The 14,316-nt window shown below is 35.1% G+C and overlaps 1 protein-coding gene across 1 annotated transcript; it reads left to right on the forward strand.

Moving 5' to 3' along the window:
- Positions 1 to 1,187: 1,187 nt before the first annotated feature.
- On the forward strand, positions 1,188 to 13,365 carry LOC144235839 (protein LEG1 homolog). The gene is made up of 6 exons (XM_077769435.1): positions 1,188 to 1,488; positions 5,924 to 6,010; positions 7,662 to 7,846; positions 8,768 to 8,868; positions 10,550 to 10,788; positions 13,265 to 13,365. Exons 1-6 carry the CDS (start codon positions 1,188 to 1,190, stop codon positions 13,363 to 13,365), a joined length of 1,014 nt encoding a protein of 337 aa, XP_077625561.1.
- Positions 13,366 to 14,316: the final 951 nt, after the last annotated feature.

Genomic DNA, 14,316 nt, shown 5'->3' on the forward strand with positions numbered 1-14,316 from the left:
TCTACACTTTGGGTCACTTTGACCAGAGAAAATGCTTCTCAGTTCCTGCCCTCAAGGCCAGTGGCTCTTTCATAAGAGTGTTCCTCCTTAGTCCCAAGAAAACATTAAGCACTCACACCATTGGTGGAAGCAAACCAATAGTCTCTCCTTGTATTTCCTTTTCCTCCTTTCTTTATTTTCTCCTTTTCTTTCTCTTATTCTGTAACCACAAATCAACTTCCTGCACACAACTTTTTGGTGCAGATTCTGGTAACATGGAATTGGGTTGATATGTCTGACGTACAAAGTCTGGACTTTCACTTGAACTAAAATTCCAAAGAAATCTGATAAGTCCCAAATATCACTAAAATGTCTTACAAATTCTATCTAAAATTGTTTACCTAACTGTATATTTATGTGGCTGAAATCCCACTAATTAGAGATGAAACTGTATAAACAGTTGTCCTTTAAAACTCAAATAACTCTAGATGTGTCTAGGTGGCTCAAGCAGTTAAGCAGTGACTTGATTTTGGCTCAGGCTATGATCCCAGAGTCATGGAATAACCGTGCTTTGGGCTCCACATTGAGCATGGAGCCTGCTTAAGTTTCTCTCTCTCTCTCTTGCCCTTCTCCCCCACTCACACTCTATCTATAAAATAAAAATTTTAAAAATTCAAGTAACTCTGGGAAAGACATACAACTTATTATTATAATTAATATGAGAGACAGACAGAATATAGAGACAAAAGTAAATTTAGGAAGAAACCCAGTCTTACTAAAAATTCTAGAGACTGATACATAACCAACAATATTTTAAAATATTTTTATTAATAATAAAATAAGCAGGGAAGGGTCAGAGAGAGAGGGAGTCACAGACTCTGAAACAGGCTCCAGGCTCTGAGCTGGCAGTCAGCACAGAGCCCGACGCGGGGCTGGAACCCACGAACCGCGAGATCATGACCTAAGCGAATGTCGGACGCTTAACCGACTAAGCCACCCAGGTGCCCCCATAACCAACAATTTTTGAGATGATTAACAAGTTAGGTAGCCTACTATCATTGGTAAGGCATTTGTTTACCTCCACCTTCTTATTACTGAGGAAGGCAGTTGAAGGTGTTGCTTAGGTGAGGCACAGAAAAACAATATAGCTTCCTCCTCCATTTCCCCACAAAGGTCTTGTCATAATCTCATTCTCTGGGCTAAACACCATGGCTTTTGATCTTTCCTGTCCCTGTCTAATCATTGGTTGTATTTTTGCTTCATTAGCAGGAGCGTCCAATGTCTCAGATGTATATCTTCCTCTGTGGAAAGAGAGTCCTGGTCAGTTCAGTGACTATAAGATAGAAAATAGAAAGTACATCATTAACCTCTGGCTTTATCCTGAGAGACTGGGGACGTATAAAATCCTACTGAATAAGACAGCCAAATATTTTGCAAAATTTTCACCAGAAAATGAACAAAATATTTTATGGGGATTGCCGGTACAGCATGGATGGCAATATCAGACAGGTAAGAATGTCTTTTTTTCATTACAATGACCCTTTGATTTAAGTGTGAATTAATTAGGAAGTAGTACCTTGTACATTTAGCACCATCTTTCTAAAAATTTATTTTTTTCTGTCTCCTTCCTAATCCTTTTCCAGCCATTTGTGTTCTTGCCTAATCTCTATCACGTATTCATGATTTTTGCTAGCCAGAAATGTCCAAAAGAATTGTGTGCAATGATGAAATGTTTCTATTTACACTGTTTTCTGTGAGAGAAGTAGTTCTCATAAGCTTACATGAAGTTACTGAACACTTGAAATGGCTAATGCTTTTGAGGAACTGAATTTTTTATTTTAATTAATTTTAATTAATTTAAACTTAAATAGCCACAAATGGCTAGTGATTACCACACTCACCAAAGCACAGCATATAGGGCCTAGTTCATTCAGTATTATTAATATTAATTGATATTAATCAATATCAATAACTATTAATTGATGTGCTATTGGGACCAAGCCTAGTTCTAAACACTAAAGAATACATCCAGGAATAAAGCAGTTAAGGTGATATACATTAAATACACATGGCTGTATAAGATTAATTTTCATTATCTATAGTTCTAAATATGATTAGACTATAATCGAATAGATTAGAGTGACAAAAGAGAAAAACTTTATAGGAAAACCTGAAAATAATATCTCTAATGAAGAATGAAAGTAGACATTTGTTTGCAACAAAAATATCATAAGCCCCAAGCTATCTTGTTCAATGAGAAGTAAGGGACCTTCACTATCAACTTCTAGAAAACACTGTTGGAAGAGATGAATCAATGAGAAAATGGGTGGTATTATAGAAAAGACAGGGAAAGAGACTGCAAGGTCTCATCTATGATAACATTCTGAGGTGGCATTATATCCAAGCTGGTTGGGAGAATCTCCTGATATCCAGTATAATTCTCATTCTTGGGGTGTCCTTGGCATGGAAAAGAAGAATATATGAACCTCTGAGACATGGTTCTGGAGAAGTGAAAACGTAAGATCCACTATAAATAAGTAACCAACACCCCCAAGGAGTGCACACACTTACTCCTAGGAAAATTTTCAGCCCTGGGCCCAGTAATGAACAAACAGCAAAGTAGAATATTGGATAAGGTATTTTCAAAATATTATTTTCATTCAAGAATACAACATATGGGATTCCACTGGGTTTTTTTTAAGTGGCTGATTTTACTTAGTTGAATTCTATGTACTTGTATTATGTACTTAGAGAAAACCAAAACAGAATTACAAACTATGAAATAGCCCGTGAAAATATTTCACCGACATTATTCTAAGTCTCAAAGACAAGATAAAGACTGTAAGCACAAGAGTAGTTCAGGAAAAAGAGTGACAACCATGGGCTGAGGATATCATGGGAAGAGAATAGGGCCAACGAGCTTGATGGAGGCATTGTGAAAATATAATTGCTAGAATACTAATTACAAAGGTGGCAGGTTGTACTGGGAGAAGACTACCACGCCAGCAGAACTAGGATGTGAAAGAGTAATGGGTTGTTTATTTGAGAAGATGAACTAAGGTTAAAGAGAGGTCTTTAAAGTCAGACAGGAGAGTTTTAATTGGGCTCTTAAGCAACATGGATTAGTTCGGTAACAAGGGCCTAATGCTTACACAATACTTAAACACATTAAATGTTTTCTTCTAGATTGCTTAACACAGTTTTTAATATAGTTTATTAATATATATAATAAACAGAATAAACAGCATATTGAAAATGCATTTTTTGGTGAATTTGGTGTAAGTATATAACTTTGAGCCCATCACCACAGATAACGGCCATATGTGTCATTCCAAAAATTTTCTTTTCCCTTTTGTATTCTCATCTTCAGGAACTTCTCTTTACCCAGTCTCTCCCAGCTGCCTCCATTCCTCCAACTACTCACCTCCCCTACTCCCCAACTTCACATCATTCCATCATTATATCCTCAGCTTTCATCATTACAGATTAGACAGCATTATCTAGAATTTTCATATAGACAGTTGGGTGCCCATTTTTGGGTGTGGTTTATTTTAGTTGTCATGATTATTTAGAGATTCATCTGTCTAGTTGCATGTGTTGTCAGCATTCATTTATTTTTATTGGTTAGCTGAAATTTTAATCAGAATAATATTTGAATTGGGAAGAGATACTGGGAGTCTGAGGCAGGATAAGGAAGTGACGAAGTGACACTTAGATGAAAAAGGGGAAGATTGTGGCATGTATACAAGAAATTGAGAGTAGATGTCATTGCCCTCCATTACAATGTGGTTAAGAAGGAGAGTTAGAAATGATACAACCATAGAACAAGAAAGAGCTGAATGTTAGATGTTAGACAAAAGTGAATGTTGTGAGCTGGAATAATCTGGGAATAGAGTAAGATCTGAAATGAACCTTGAAAAAAGGGTACAATACTGATGGACTTTTTAAATAGTAATCTGTGGACAAAGAACTAGGAAGAACAAAAGGAGAGAGAATTGGTGGAATTAGTGTGGTATACACGAGAAAAATAGAGAAAGAGGAAAATGTTTAGAGTATGGGAGACACATAAGCATGCTACAGAAATAATATAGTTGGAAAATGCGGTTTGCTGTATTTTCATGACAAAATTTTGAATTTGAATAGTAATAAATATAAGATTAAATTTTGTTCTGGAAGAAGTGAGTATGACAGAAAACAATTTTTGGTCAAGCTTATTGAGAATGACATACTTCTTGTCATGGAAAGGCAAGAAAAAAACTTCTTCAGAAAGTAAAACAGCTGGAGGCAGGCACAGCTTGGCTGTAAAGAAGGAGAAAGGGCTGAAGATGTCCAGAAAAGTCCTGAAAGTCCTCTGACAAAGAACAGAAGGTTCGTGATTTAATCTTCCTTGACTATCAAAAATAAGGGCTCAGTCTCAGACACGTGCAGTTGCAAGTGACTTGGAATCACTAATGAAGCAGTTTTTTGGGGATTTAACAAAAATGGAACTGGAGTCCAGTTTCATATATAGAGTAGAAGACAAGGAAGTGAGGAACATAAGGAAACCCTCAGGTTAGCATCATGGAGAAACATCCCCTGAGACTGAGTCGTCTTAAAAGGGCAGAGACTCTTTAAAGTAGATTTAAAACAATTCCTAACCAGGAGAGGTATGTTTCACATACTTGAATATTATTCTAGTTCAAAAGAGGTTTAACAATTTTGGGAAATTTCCATTAATTAGCAGAACCACTCAAACCTTTCCTTTTGCCCACTGAAGGGTCATCCGGTCAAGAAGAGCCAAATGAGAAACTAGAATGAGAAAGTAAAAGGGAAGCGAAATAGGTTCATGGGAAATGAACTGGTGAGAAGAAATACTATAGTGAGTGCAAGGGAAAGGAAGGATAAAGAAAAAAATGTGAATGTTGCAGGAAAAGAGCATGTGCCCAACAGGTGAGTAAGGACTGGGCAGGAAAGAGGCTGGGGTAGCAAGTAGAGAGCCAAAATAGTGTTTAGGAGGAGCTAGAGAAAAGAGAAAGTTAGCAGGGGTAAAGAGAATAAGCCAGTATGAAAATGGTTGAAACAGGGAAAGAGACTGGCATAGAGTCAGCTTCAGGGATATGCAGCGAGTAGATGCAGAAGGTACAAAAATATCAAGTGTGAAAAAAAAAAAAAACCAGAAAGGGATGTTTTGAAAGTAGGAGGTAAGAGAGGATGACAAAAAGATAAAAATAGAATAATGGCTAATCTTTATGGCAGCACGTGTTCTCTGAGCTGAGCACTTTTTAAAAGTTTATTTATTTTGAGAGAGAACACAAGTAAGGCAGGGGCAGAGTCGGAGCGAGAGAGAATGGGAATCCCAAGCAGGCTCTGCATTGTCAGCACAGAGCCCGACACGGGGCTCAAACTCATAGATCATGACCTGAGCCAAAATCCAGAGTCAGACACTCAACAGACTGAGCCAGGCATCCCCGAGCTGAACACTTTTTAGTTCCTCATTTAAAAGCCCCAGACCTCTAGGAGGTAATTATTGTTATCCTCTCTAGTATGTACATGAAAAAACTGAGGCTTGCAGAAGTTATTTATCCACGGTCAAACAATAGGTAATCAATGAAAAAGGATATGGTTTTAAGCAAATGAGTCCAGACCTTGTTTACTGTACATGAATATTCGCTCCCTAATATCAAAGATGCAGAGCAGTTAGTAAGTAGAAGAAACACAGACTACAGAAGTTACAAAAAATAAGGCCTATGAGAGAGAGTAGATCATTCTAGGGATGATAAGGAAAAGGAAAAAAAATATGCATGGAAGGTGGGAAGCAGAAAGTCATGAAGTGAAGGGAAGACAATGTGAAAGGAAAGCTGACACAATTCTTTATTCCCGTAAACATGGTGTATCTAGCTAGTGTTTGTATCTACAGCTAGGAAAGGGACCTAGTAAACCCAACTCTGCGTTTCCTCTCTTTTAGGGAGATTAGCCGATCCCACCCAAAGTACAGACTGTGGCCATAAGTCTGGGGATCAGCTGTGCATCTCTGTGGACAGTTGGTGGGCTGGTGAGTTCAATGTGACAATCAACCTGAAATCGATGACGTTTCCATAAAAAATTAGTGGAACTTAAGATCCTTATTAGAGAAGCAAAAACCCATACCAGAATCACTGCTTTTGTAAAAAACAAAAAACAAACGAACAAAAAAAACCATCTGTTTGGCTAAAATGTGGATATCTTGAAGTAGGTTTTGAGATATATATTTAAAAAATATTTTTTACATTTATTTGTTTTTTTTTTAATTTTTAAAAAATGATTATTTATTTCTGAGAGAGAGAGGCAGCATGAGCAGGGGAGGGTCAGAGAGAGAGGGAGACACACAATCTGAAACAGGCTCTGAGCTAGCTGTCAGCACAGAACCCAAAGGGGGGTTCGAACCCACAAACTGTGAGATCATGACCTGAGCGAAGTTACATTTATTTATTTTTGAGAGACAGAGAGAGACACAGCACAAGTGGGGGAGAGGCAGAGAATGAGACACAGAATCCAAAATAGGCTCCAGGCTCTGAACTGTCAGCACAGAGCCTAACGTGGGGCTCGAACTCAGAAGCCGTGAGATCATGACCTGAACCAAAGTCGGAAGCCCAACCGACTGAGCCACCCAGGAGCCCCTGAGATAGATATTTGTTAAATTTACTGATTAGCTTATTTAATTATGAAAATATCAGTTAGGGAAAACCAGTAATCTCAAAATTTGATTTAAACACATATAGCAGAATTAAAATGTGTGTTATATTATCAGATAAAATCTTGTTAACAAGAGAAATATCTGGATAAAATATTATATACATAAAATATTATAACATTTTAAAGCTACATCAGATTTTCAGCTTTAGAATAAAAACTTGGAAAAGTATAGAATTCTGTTGCTAATTTTTTCAAAATTTCACTTACTGTGCCTCAGAATTTAATTAGTACTTTATGTTCCTGTATAATTATTATTATCCATAATTTGAAATAATAAATGTACGGGGCACCTGCGTGGCTCAGTTGGTTAAGCATCTGATTTCAGGTCAGGTCATAATCTCACAGTTTGTGAGTTGGAGCCCCATTTTGGGCTCTGGGCTGACAGCTCAGAGCCTGGAGCCTGCTTCAGATTCTGTCTCCCTCTCTCTCTGCCCCTCCCCCACTCGTGCTCTCTCTCTGTCTCTCACTTTTAAGTAAACTTAAAATTTTTTAATAAAATAAAATAATAAATGTAAAACATAAATCTATTTTGCTTTATGAGAGTAGGATTTTTAAGAGAAGCATATTCAAGTTGCATATAACACTAAGGAAATTTTCTTTTTTTTTTAAATGTTTATTTATGTATTTTGAGAGAAAGCTAGAATGAGCAGGGGAGGGACAGAGAAAGGGAAAGAGAGTATCCCAAGCAGGTTCCCCGCTATCAGCACAGAGCCCAAAGAGGGGCCCAAACTCATGAACTGTGAGATCATGACCTGAGCCAAAATCAAGAGTTGGATGCTTAATTCACTGAGTCACCCAGGTTCCCCAACACTAAGGGAAATTTCTGATAACTTTCCCAAAGTTCTCAAAATTCCTACTTAAAGTTTTACCACATTTCTAGATCTGTAGGTTTACTTTTAGGAGAGATTTCTTTACTTCAGAAACAACCTCTTGTAGATATTAACAATATTAATAAATTTTTGTTTATACAGACATTAATTATTTTCTGTCTGCAATGCCCTTCCTTGCTGCGGTTGATTCTGGAATAATGGGGATATCATCAGACAATGTCACCTTTCTGCCACCACCCAAAGATCAGATGAATTTTTGTTACAATGTTTCTAGCTGTCATTCATCCTTTCCAGAAGTGATGAAAAAGTGGAATGAATTTTACCAGGTTGTATGTGTGTGTGTGTGTGTGGGGGGGGGTGTTTGTGGTTTAATTAACACTTTTCAAGGGTAGCCAGATAATATTTGAATAGCACTTAATGTACCACAATGTGTTGCTGAGGAATAAAGTTCCTAATGTGAAAATATTATGGTGACAGCAATATTAGTATGAGTGAATTGCTGCGCATCATACCTCAATAGCATCCTCATTACTAATACAGGATCGAGGCTGCCCTATCTCTTCCTCTCATACTAAATAAGTTACACACACACATGTGAACCCAGAGACATTATGGCTTACTCGTGCATGAAGTGTCCAAGCTCATCATAATTTCAGGACAACTGAGCAATAACTGACATAGAAATGCAGTTGTGGGATAGGTTGTGGTGAATTTGATCAGCTTATTTCAACTCTCTTGATAAACAAATCACATATGAGTTGATTGAAATGAGCATTCGACAGTCAGAATCAAATATTGATGTCCAAAGCAAAGTGTTATGGGTGAAAGAGTAAATGACTAAAGATTGGGTTTCCCTTTAGAGAACTTCTTCATTATATTGCATATGATTAGATAAAACACTCTTACCCTTAACACTTTGTGGACAGTTCGTTGCATGGCAAGAGGAAAACAAATACATGAAATACTAAAGGTCTGGCTCTGAGCCGTATAAATCCTGAACATTTCTTAAACACATGATTTATGCCTTTCCTATGATTTCAGTATCACTAGTAATTAAAATAACTGATATCAACCTCTTTAGGGAGTGTTAAGCATTACATCTTTCTTTTATATCTTAACTCTTAGGGAATAAATGTTCTCCCCTTATTTAGAATGTTGCAAAATTATATTTGTAAATAGACTGAGTTTCAAGAAAAGAGATTGTTATAATTGCCTACATATTAATGACTTTTTTTTTTCTTGAATAGCATGTAAAGTCACATTCTAGTAGCTTTGATGACCTGTTGGAGTACTTATGGGCTGCACATGTCTCATCTTTGGAGGTCGCTCATAAAAATTTTCACAGTAGGTAAGAATGGATCTAGAGTTATTTTGTTTTAATATGGTAATAATCTTTCCATCTTACACTGTCTTTTTCACTCAAGTCTCTGCAGAGCACTCTTCACATCTTGAGATAAGTTATTAGGAGATACAGAGTTTACAGATTGGTAGATTTTTAGGCATCTAAGTGAGTTAAGTCATCAGTATAAGAGGGTTATTCAGGTAAGACCATTGTCATTTGGCATTAGAGGCATGTTTATGCCAGGAGTCCATTCCCTACTGACTGACTTTTAGAAATGAAGAGATGTCACTTACTGGATACTTGCAAAAACCTGTTCACTGAAGCAAACGTCTGTTAATGGATTGAAGTCAGTCTAAAAATGGTTGGTGGCTACTTGTTACTAGATCTACAGATCATTTGTCTTTTTCAGGACCCACAAACAGTTCTGGGAGCCTACAGCTATTAATAGAAGTGAGGGCATACCCAGACAAGAACTGAGAGAACCCTAATATCTTCCTTTGGCTACCTTGAGGCCCTGAACAAATAGGAAGTAAGCCTTAGCACTGAAGGTATTCCCCAACACTTACACAGGGCTCCTCAGCAAAGGAAGAAAGACTTATTGGTTCAAGGAATTTAAGGGAATCGTTAGCTAATCATTAGCTGACCATGAAGCTTATGAGCAGGGACCTCAGTGATGACTCCCTACAGAGAACACAGAATGAACAACAGAATCTGTCCGGGCAAATCAATAAACAAATAATGACAAGAAAACAAAACAACAACAAACCCTGGTGAGGATGGGAATCTGATTTTTAGAGTTTCCACTTTAAAGTGTCTGAACTATCCAGTATGCAAAAAAAAGGAAAGAGATATGCAAAAAATCAGGAATAGTATTTCATGCATTCCCCCTCTCCCCCTCGCCACTTACACAGAGTTAACCAGTTAATAATCAGTCAATAGGAATTGTTCCTCTGGGGGCTCAGAAGACAAAGTGTACAAATTGCTAATTATACATAGTTCATGGGGATATAATATACAGCATAAACATTATAGTTAATAATACTGTGATGCTTATTTGAAAGTTGCTAAGGGAGTGGATCTTAATAGTTTTCATCACAAGGAAAAACATTTGTAACTTTGCATGGTAACAAATATTCACTAGACTTACTATGGTGATCATTTCACAACATACACATATATCAAATCATTACACGGTATACCTGAAAAACAGAAAGGTGGCTTTCTAGGATATATCATCAGAAAAACTAATACCAAGCCCCCAAAAAGGCAAGAAAAATTCTGTTACTTCATTTTTATTGGCTACCTGAAATGAAAATTGTGTTCTTTAAGACATATCTAAATTCAGCATAAATTTTGCCAATTTTCTTTTACTTTTATCCTTACATTTTAAAACAATGAGACTTGGTCACATTTCACAGTTTGTGTAAGTAATGTAAATCCTTCATGAAAAGGGAAAAACATGTGATTAAAAACACATATGTTCTGAGATGGTAATATCCACATTTAAAATTCTAATAACATTTTTTCACATTTTCAAGTCTGGGAGCTAAAATTAACACCACATTTCTTTATATCCTAAAAAGTTCAATAATGTCATTTTGAACAAATTATCTGTTTTGAAAATTCAGTTGGCAAAATTCTGGGTAGACTAACTCTAAATGCATACTTTCTCCCACTTGTCTGTTAGGTTAAAATATTATTCTAAGCAAGAAGCTGATTTTGAAAGAAGTTGGGCTTTATTTGTGGATTATTTAGCTCCACCACTCTTTCCTACAACTTTAATTAGAACATATGAATTCCAGAAGGAGCTGCCAACACGCATGCTTGTGAATGGGGATAGAGCCCCCTTCATTAGTGACTTTAGTGGCTTTCAGAACACAGTCTTGTTTGCTGTAAGTCTTCTACACAAAGTGCATAAATATACAGGTAAGAGACACAGAGACCTTTTTATTTGTAAATGTTATACGTTGTATTGATTTCATAGGTAATGAAAGACCATTAGAATCATAAATTATTACAACAGAGTGTCTAAAGAAGGAAACGTTGAATTCCTAAGATATGTGTCAAAGTTTTAACAATAATCCCTGTGGGTTTATGGCTGGCTTCATTTAATGAGTACATATTACAGGCCCTTACTTATTTTGCACATCCTCTCCTCTGGGGCCCTCAGGTCAATATCACCGCATATTAATTTGACAAAGAGCCAATGGAAATCTTTATTTCTTTCTTGGACAAATTTTGCTATTTTATTTTATTTTGTTTCTAAACAAAAAAGATAATAAATATAATAATGACACTTGCCATAACTAACAAAACTCTGAAATAAATTGTGCTGCATGGACTTTCCCCATCCAATACTATGATTATAGACATCAAGAAAAAAGTTTGACTCTCCCCTTCCATATTCTGGTTTTGAAGAAGGTATATTTCTCCAAAATTTCCAAATATCAGGTTTACTAAGTAAACAACATAGAAGTAATTACATAAATTTGCAAATTTGAAAATTACTATGTCATTTAGTTTCCCAAATACCATTTATCCTTTTCTACTGAGGGGAAAAATATATATCTATGTGTGTTTAATTTATATTCTCTGAAGAAGAATTCAGAAATAAGATATGAGTCAAAATAAAAATGAATGCAGTGTAAAACTTGATTATATATTAGCTAGGGTAACACTTGCTGTTTTAATAAATAAACCTTCAAATTGTAGTGGTAAAACTCAAAGTATTCTCTTTTTGTCTCACATGATGATTTAAGATATTTACTCAATTGGTAAGAGCCTTTCTTCCATGGTAATTCAGAGATCTAGGACCTTACAACTTTGACTCCATCAACGTTCACTGCTTTACCACTGCATCTTCCCTATAAAGTAATTCAAAGGAATCAAGGGCTTAAGGGGACTCCTCTTTGAAAAGACTACTAGAAAGGACAAACTTAACTACATCTCACCTAGCTTTAGTAAGAATAGTCGTACAGCCTAATTAGATGAGGGATAGGAAGGAGTTGGGAAAATTAAGCCTTGCCTGAGCCCTGTGTTAGGAGAATCATAAAATGTATTGATTGCCACATTGTCATATATAGAAAGTACAATCTAGTCTTAGATGATATGAACAAACTCTATTGGTCTAGTATACAGAGGGATTGAATAGATAGAATTGATTGCATTTAAAGATTGTATACAACAGATTTCTAGATTTTTGTAAGTTCCAGTTTACTAAAATTAGCTTTTGATTTGTTAAGGAGTTTTTAATTGACTCTATAGGCTACAAAAAAAGAAAAAAAAAAGACAAATTGGAATGTACTTAAACTAGCTATCATGTTTCCTGTCTGCTAATTGCATGCACCCACTGATACCCAGAACTCAGGAACTGTGCTTAAAGCCTTGGCAGATATTTTTAACTAATTTGAGTTATAGAAAAAAAATAGGATACCATTACTAAATATTTTTCTCCATTTCCTAATAATATTTCATTTTTATGTCTATAATTTCATTTATACTTATTTTTAAAATATATTCAATATATGCCTCTAATTAAAAATTAAAACACTACAGGAAGTTATCAAATACACATAAAACTTACCTTATATCCATCCTCTTCCCTTAATTCCTTACCTTAATTCCTTGTCTGATATATATTTTTTAACTTTTGGTCCTATTCCTATAAAAATGTATGAACTAGTGACTATAAATAAATAAATATAAAATAAGTAAATAATTTGATTAAACACTATGCTGTTTGCATAAAAGAGATTATATGTATGGCACAGTTCTGTCCTATAAATTTCTCACAAATATATACTTGAGAAATTAGCAAGTCAGCAAATATTGACACACGTTATTCTATGAGTAATCCATTGAATGGATCTATAGTCTTTTCAGTTTTAGTTAATGTAAAAGCAGCATTGAGTGTGTACTGTTAGGAGCTTAATTTGACAGATTAAGTTACTATTAGATTAATAGTGACAGATTAAATTACCAGGAATGAATTCATGGATCAGGTATTGGCAAGTGGCAATTAAAATGTATGCTATGGATTATATTCTTGTCAAAACAAAAACAAAAACAAAACAACACAAATTGTTTATTAAAGTTCATGTTTCTGCAGAGGTCCTAAAAATGAATATTAGCAAACACTCTAATTTTCAAGAGTCTGATTTTTTTTAATTTTCATTTTTTAATCTCTGCTGTATCCATTTTTCTCATTAGTTACTTATGTATCTTATATGTTTGACTATGAGGGCATAAATAATTTTAAATAGCAAAATATCATTTTATTAAAGAATGCATATGAAAACGTGCTAATTTCATACTAATTGAATTTTGTTTTAGATAATTTCAATATTTGGGATTAAAATTAAAATTTTACCTAAAACTCTTAAATATCTTTACTCTTTTCTAGGTACACTATCTTTTGTTTTATGGAAAACTTTAATGAAATCAGAATTTGCAAGGAAATTGTTTTTAGAGATTTTGGAATTCATCCTTCACTCTTTCGGTTAAATGCTTCTGGAAAACTGTATAAAATAAAAATCCACAATGATAATGTCTCAAGGAAAAGTATTCTCAAGATTATTACCTCACACGTTTGCATAATTTTGTCATTGTCTACATTTTAAAGTTTGAATTAATATAGTGCCATTAATTTGCTTAATTAATAATTATTGAATAATATCAATAATTAAAATGTTTGCCTTTTAAGTAGATTCAGTTGAATAACTGACAGATGTCGATAAATTAATAAATTCCATAAAACCTGATTGGAATTTTGGATGTTATTCCATCTAAATTAATTTTATGGAATTTGGAGGAATAGATTTTTTGGTCAAGAGACAGAGGATTCACAATAAAATTTGGAAGATGACTATGGATTTCTAAAACATCTAAAAATGAACTATTAGTTTAGAATTAGTTTTTAGTTCATACTTATTATGGAGTACGTTAGGGTGATGGACAGCAAAATTTCTCTCCTTTAAGAAGAGACAACGTGCACTGACTGGAAGGTGACCCTCTCTCCTGCTTGTCCCTCGGTGACTTTGCTTCCATAGCTTTTATGAAGCCTTTTGACAGGTTGTACAGAGGCCCCCAACCACAGTTTTCCAAACTATTTGGAAAAACAAAATAAATAAATTGAGCCATAAGGTAGATAGTATGGTACAATAACATAGGCACTGATATTAGAAAGACCTGAGTTTACATCTAAGTTGTGCCATTTTCCAACCAATGTCAGCTGGAATCCTAGGCAATTTATCAAATTCCCCTGTTCCTCAATATCCTACTGAAAAAATGAAAATCATGAGGAAAAATTGGAAATAATTGAAGAGTACACAAGATATGGGTTATAAAAATTTGTTGGTTTAATAAACAAAAGGCAATGAGTATCCAGTATACTACCTACAACACAGTAACTATGGGTACAGGATACAGATTTGATGAACAAGACACCAGTTAGAT

This window comes from Crocuta crocuta, unplaced genomic scaffold (assembly GCF_008692635.1).
Source record: "Crocuta crocuta isolate KB4526 unplaced genomic scaffold, BGI_CrCroc_1.0 scaffold646, whole genome shotgun sequence".
NCBI lineage: Eukaryota > Metazoa > Chordata > Mammalia > Carnivora > Hyaenidae > Crocuta > Crocuta crocuta.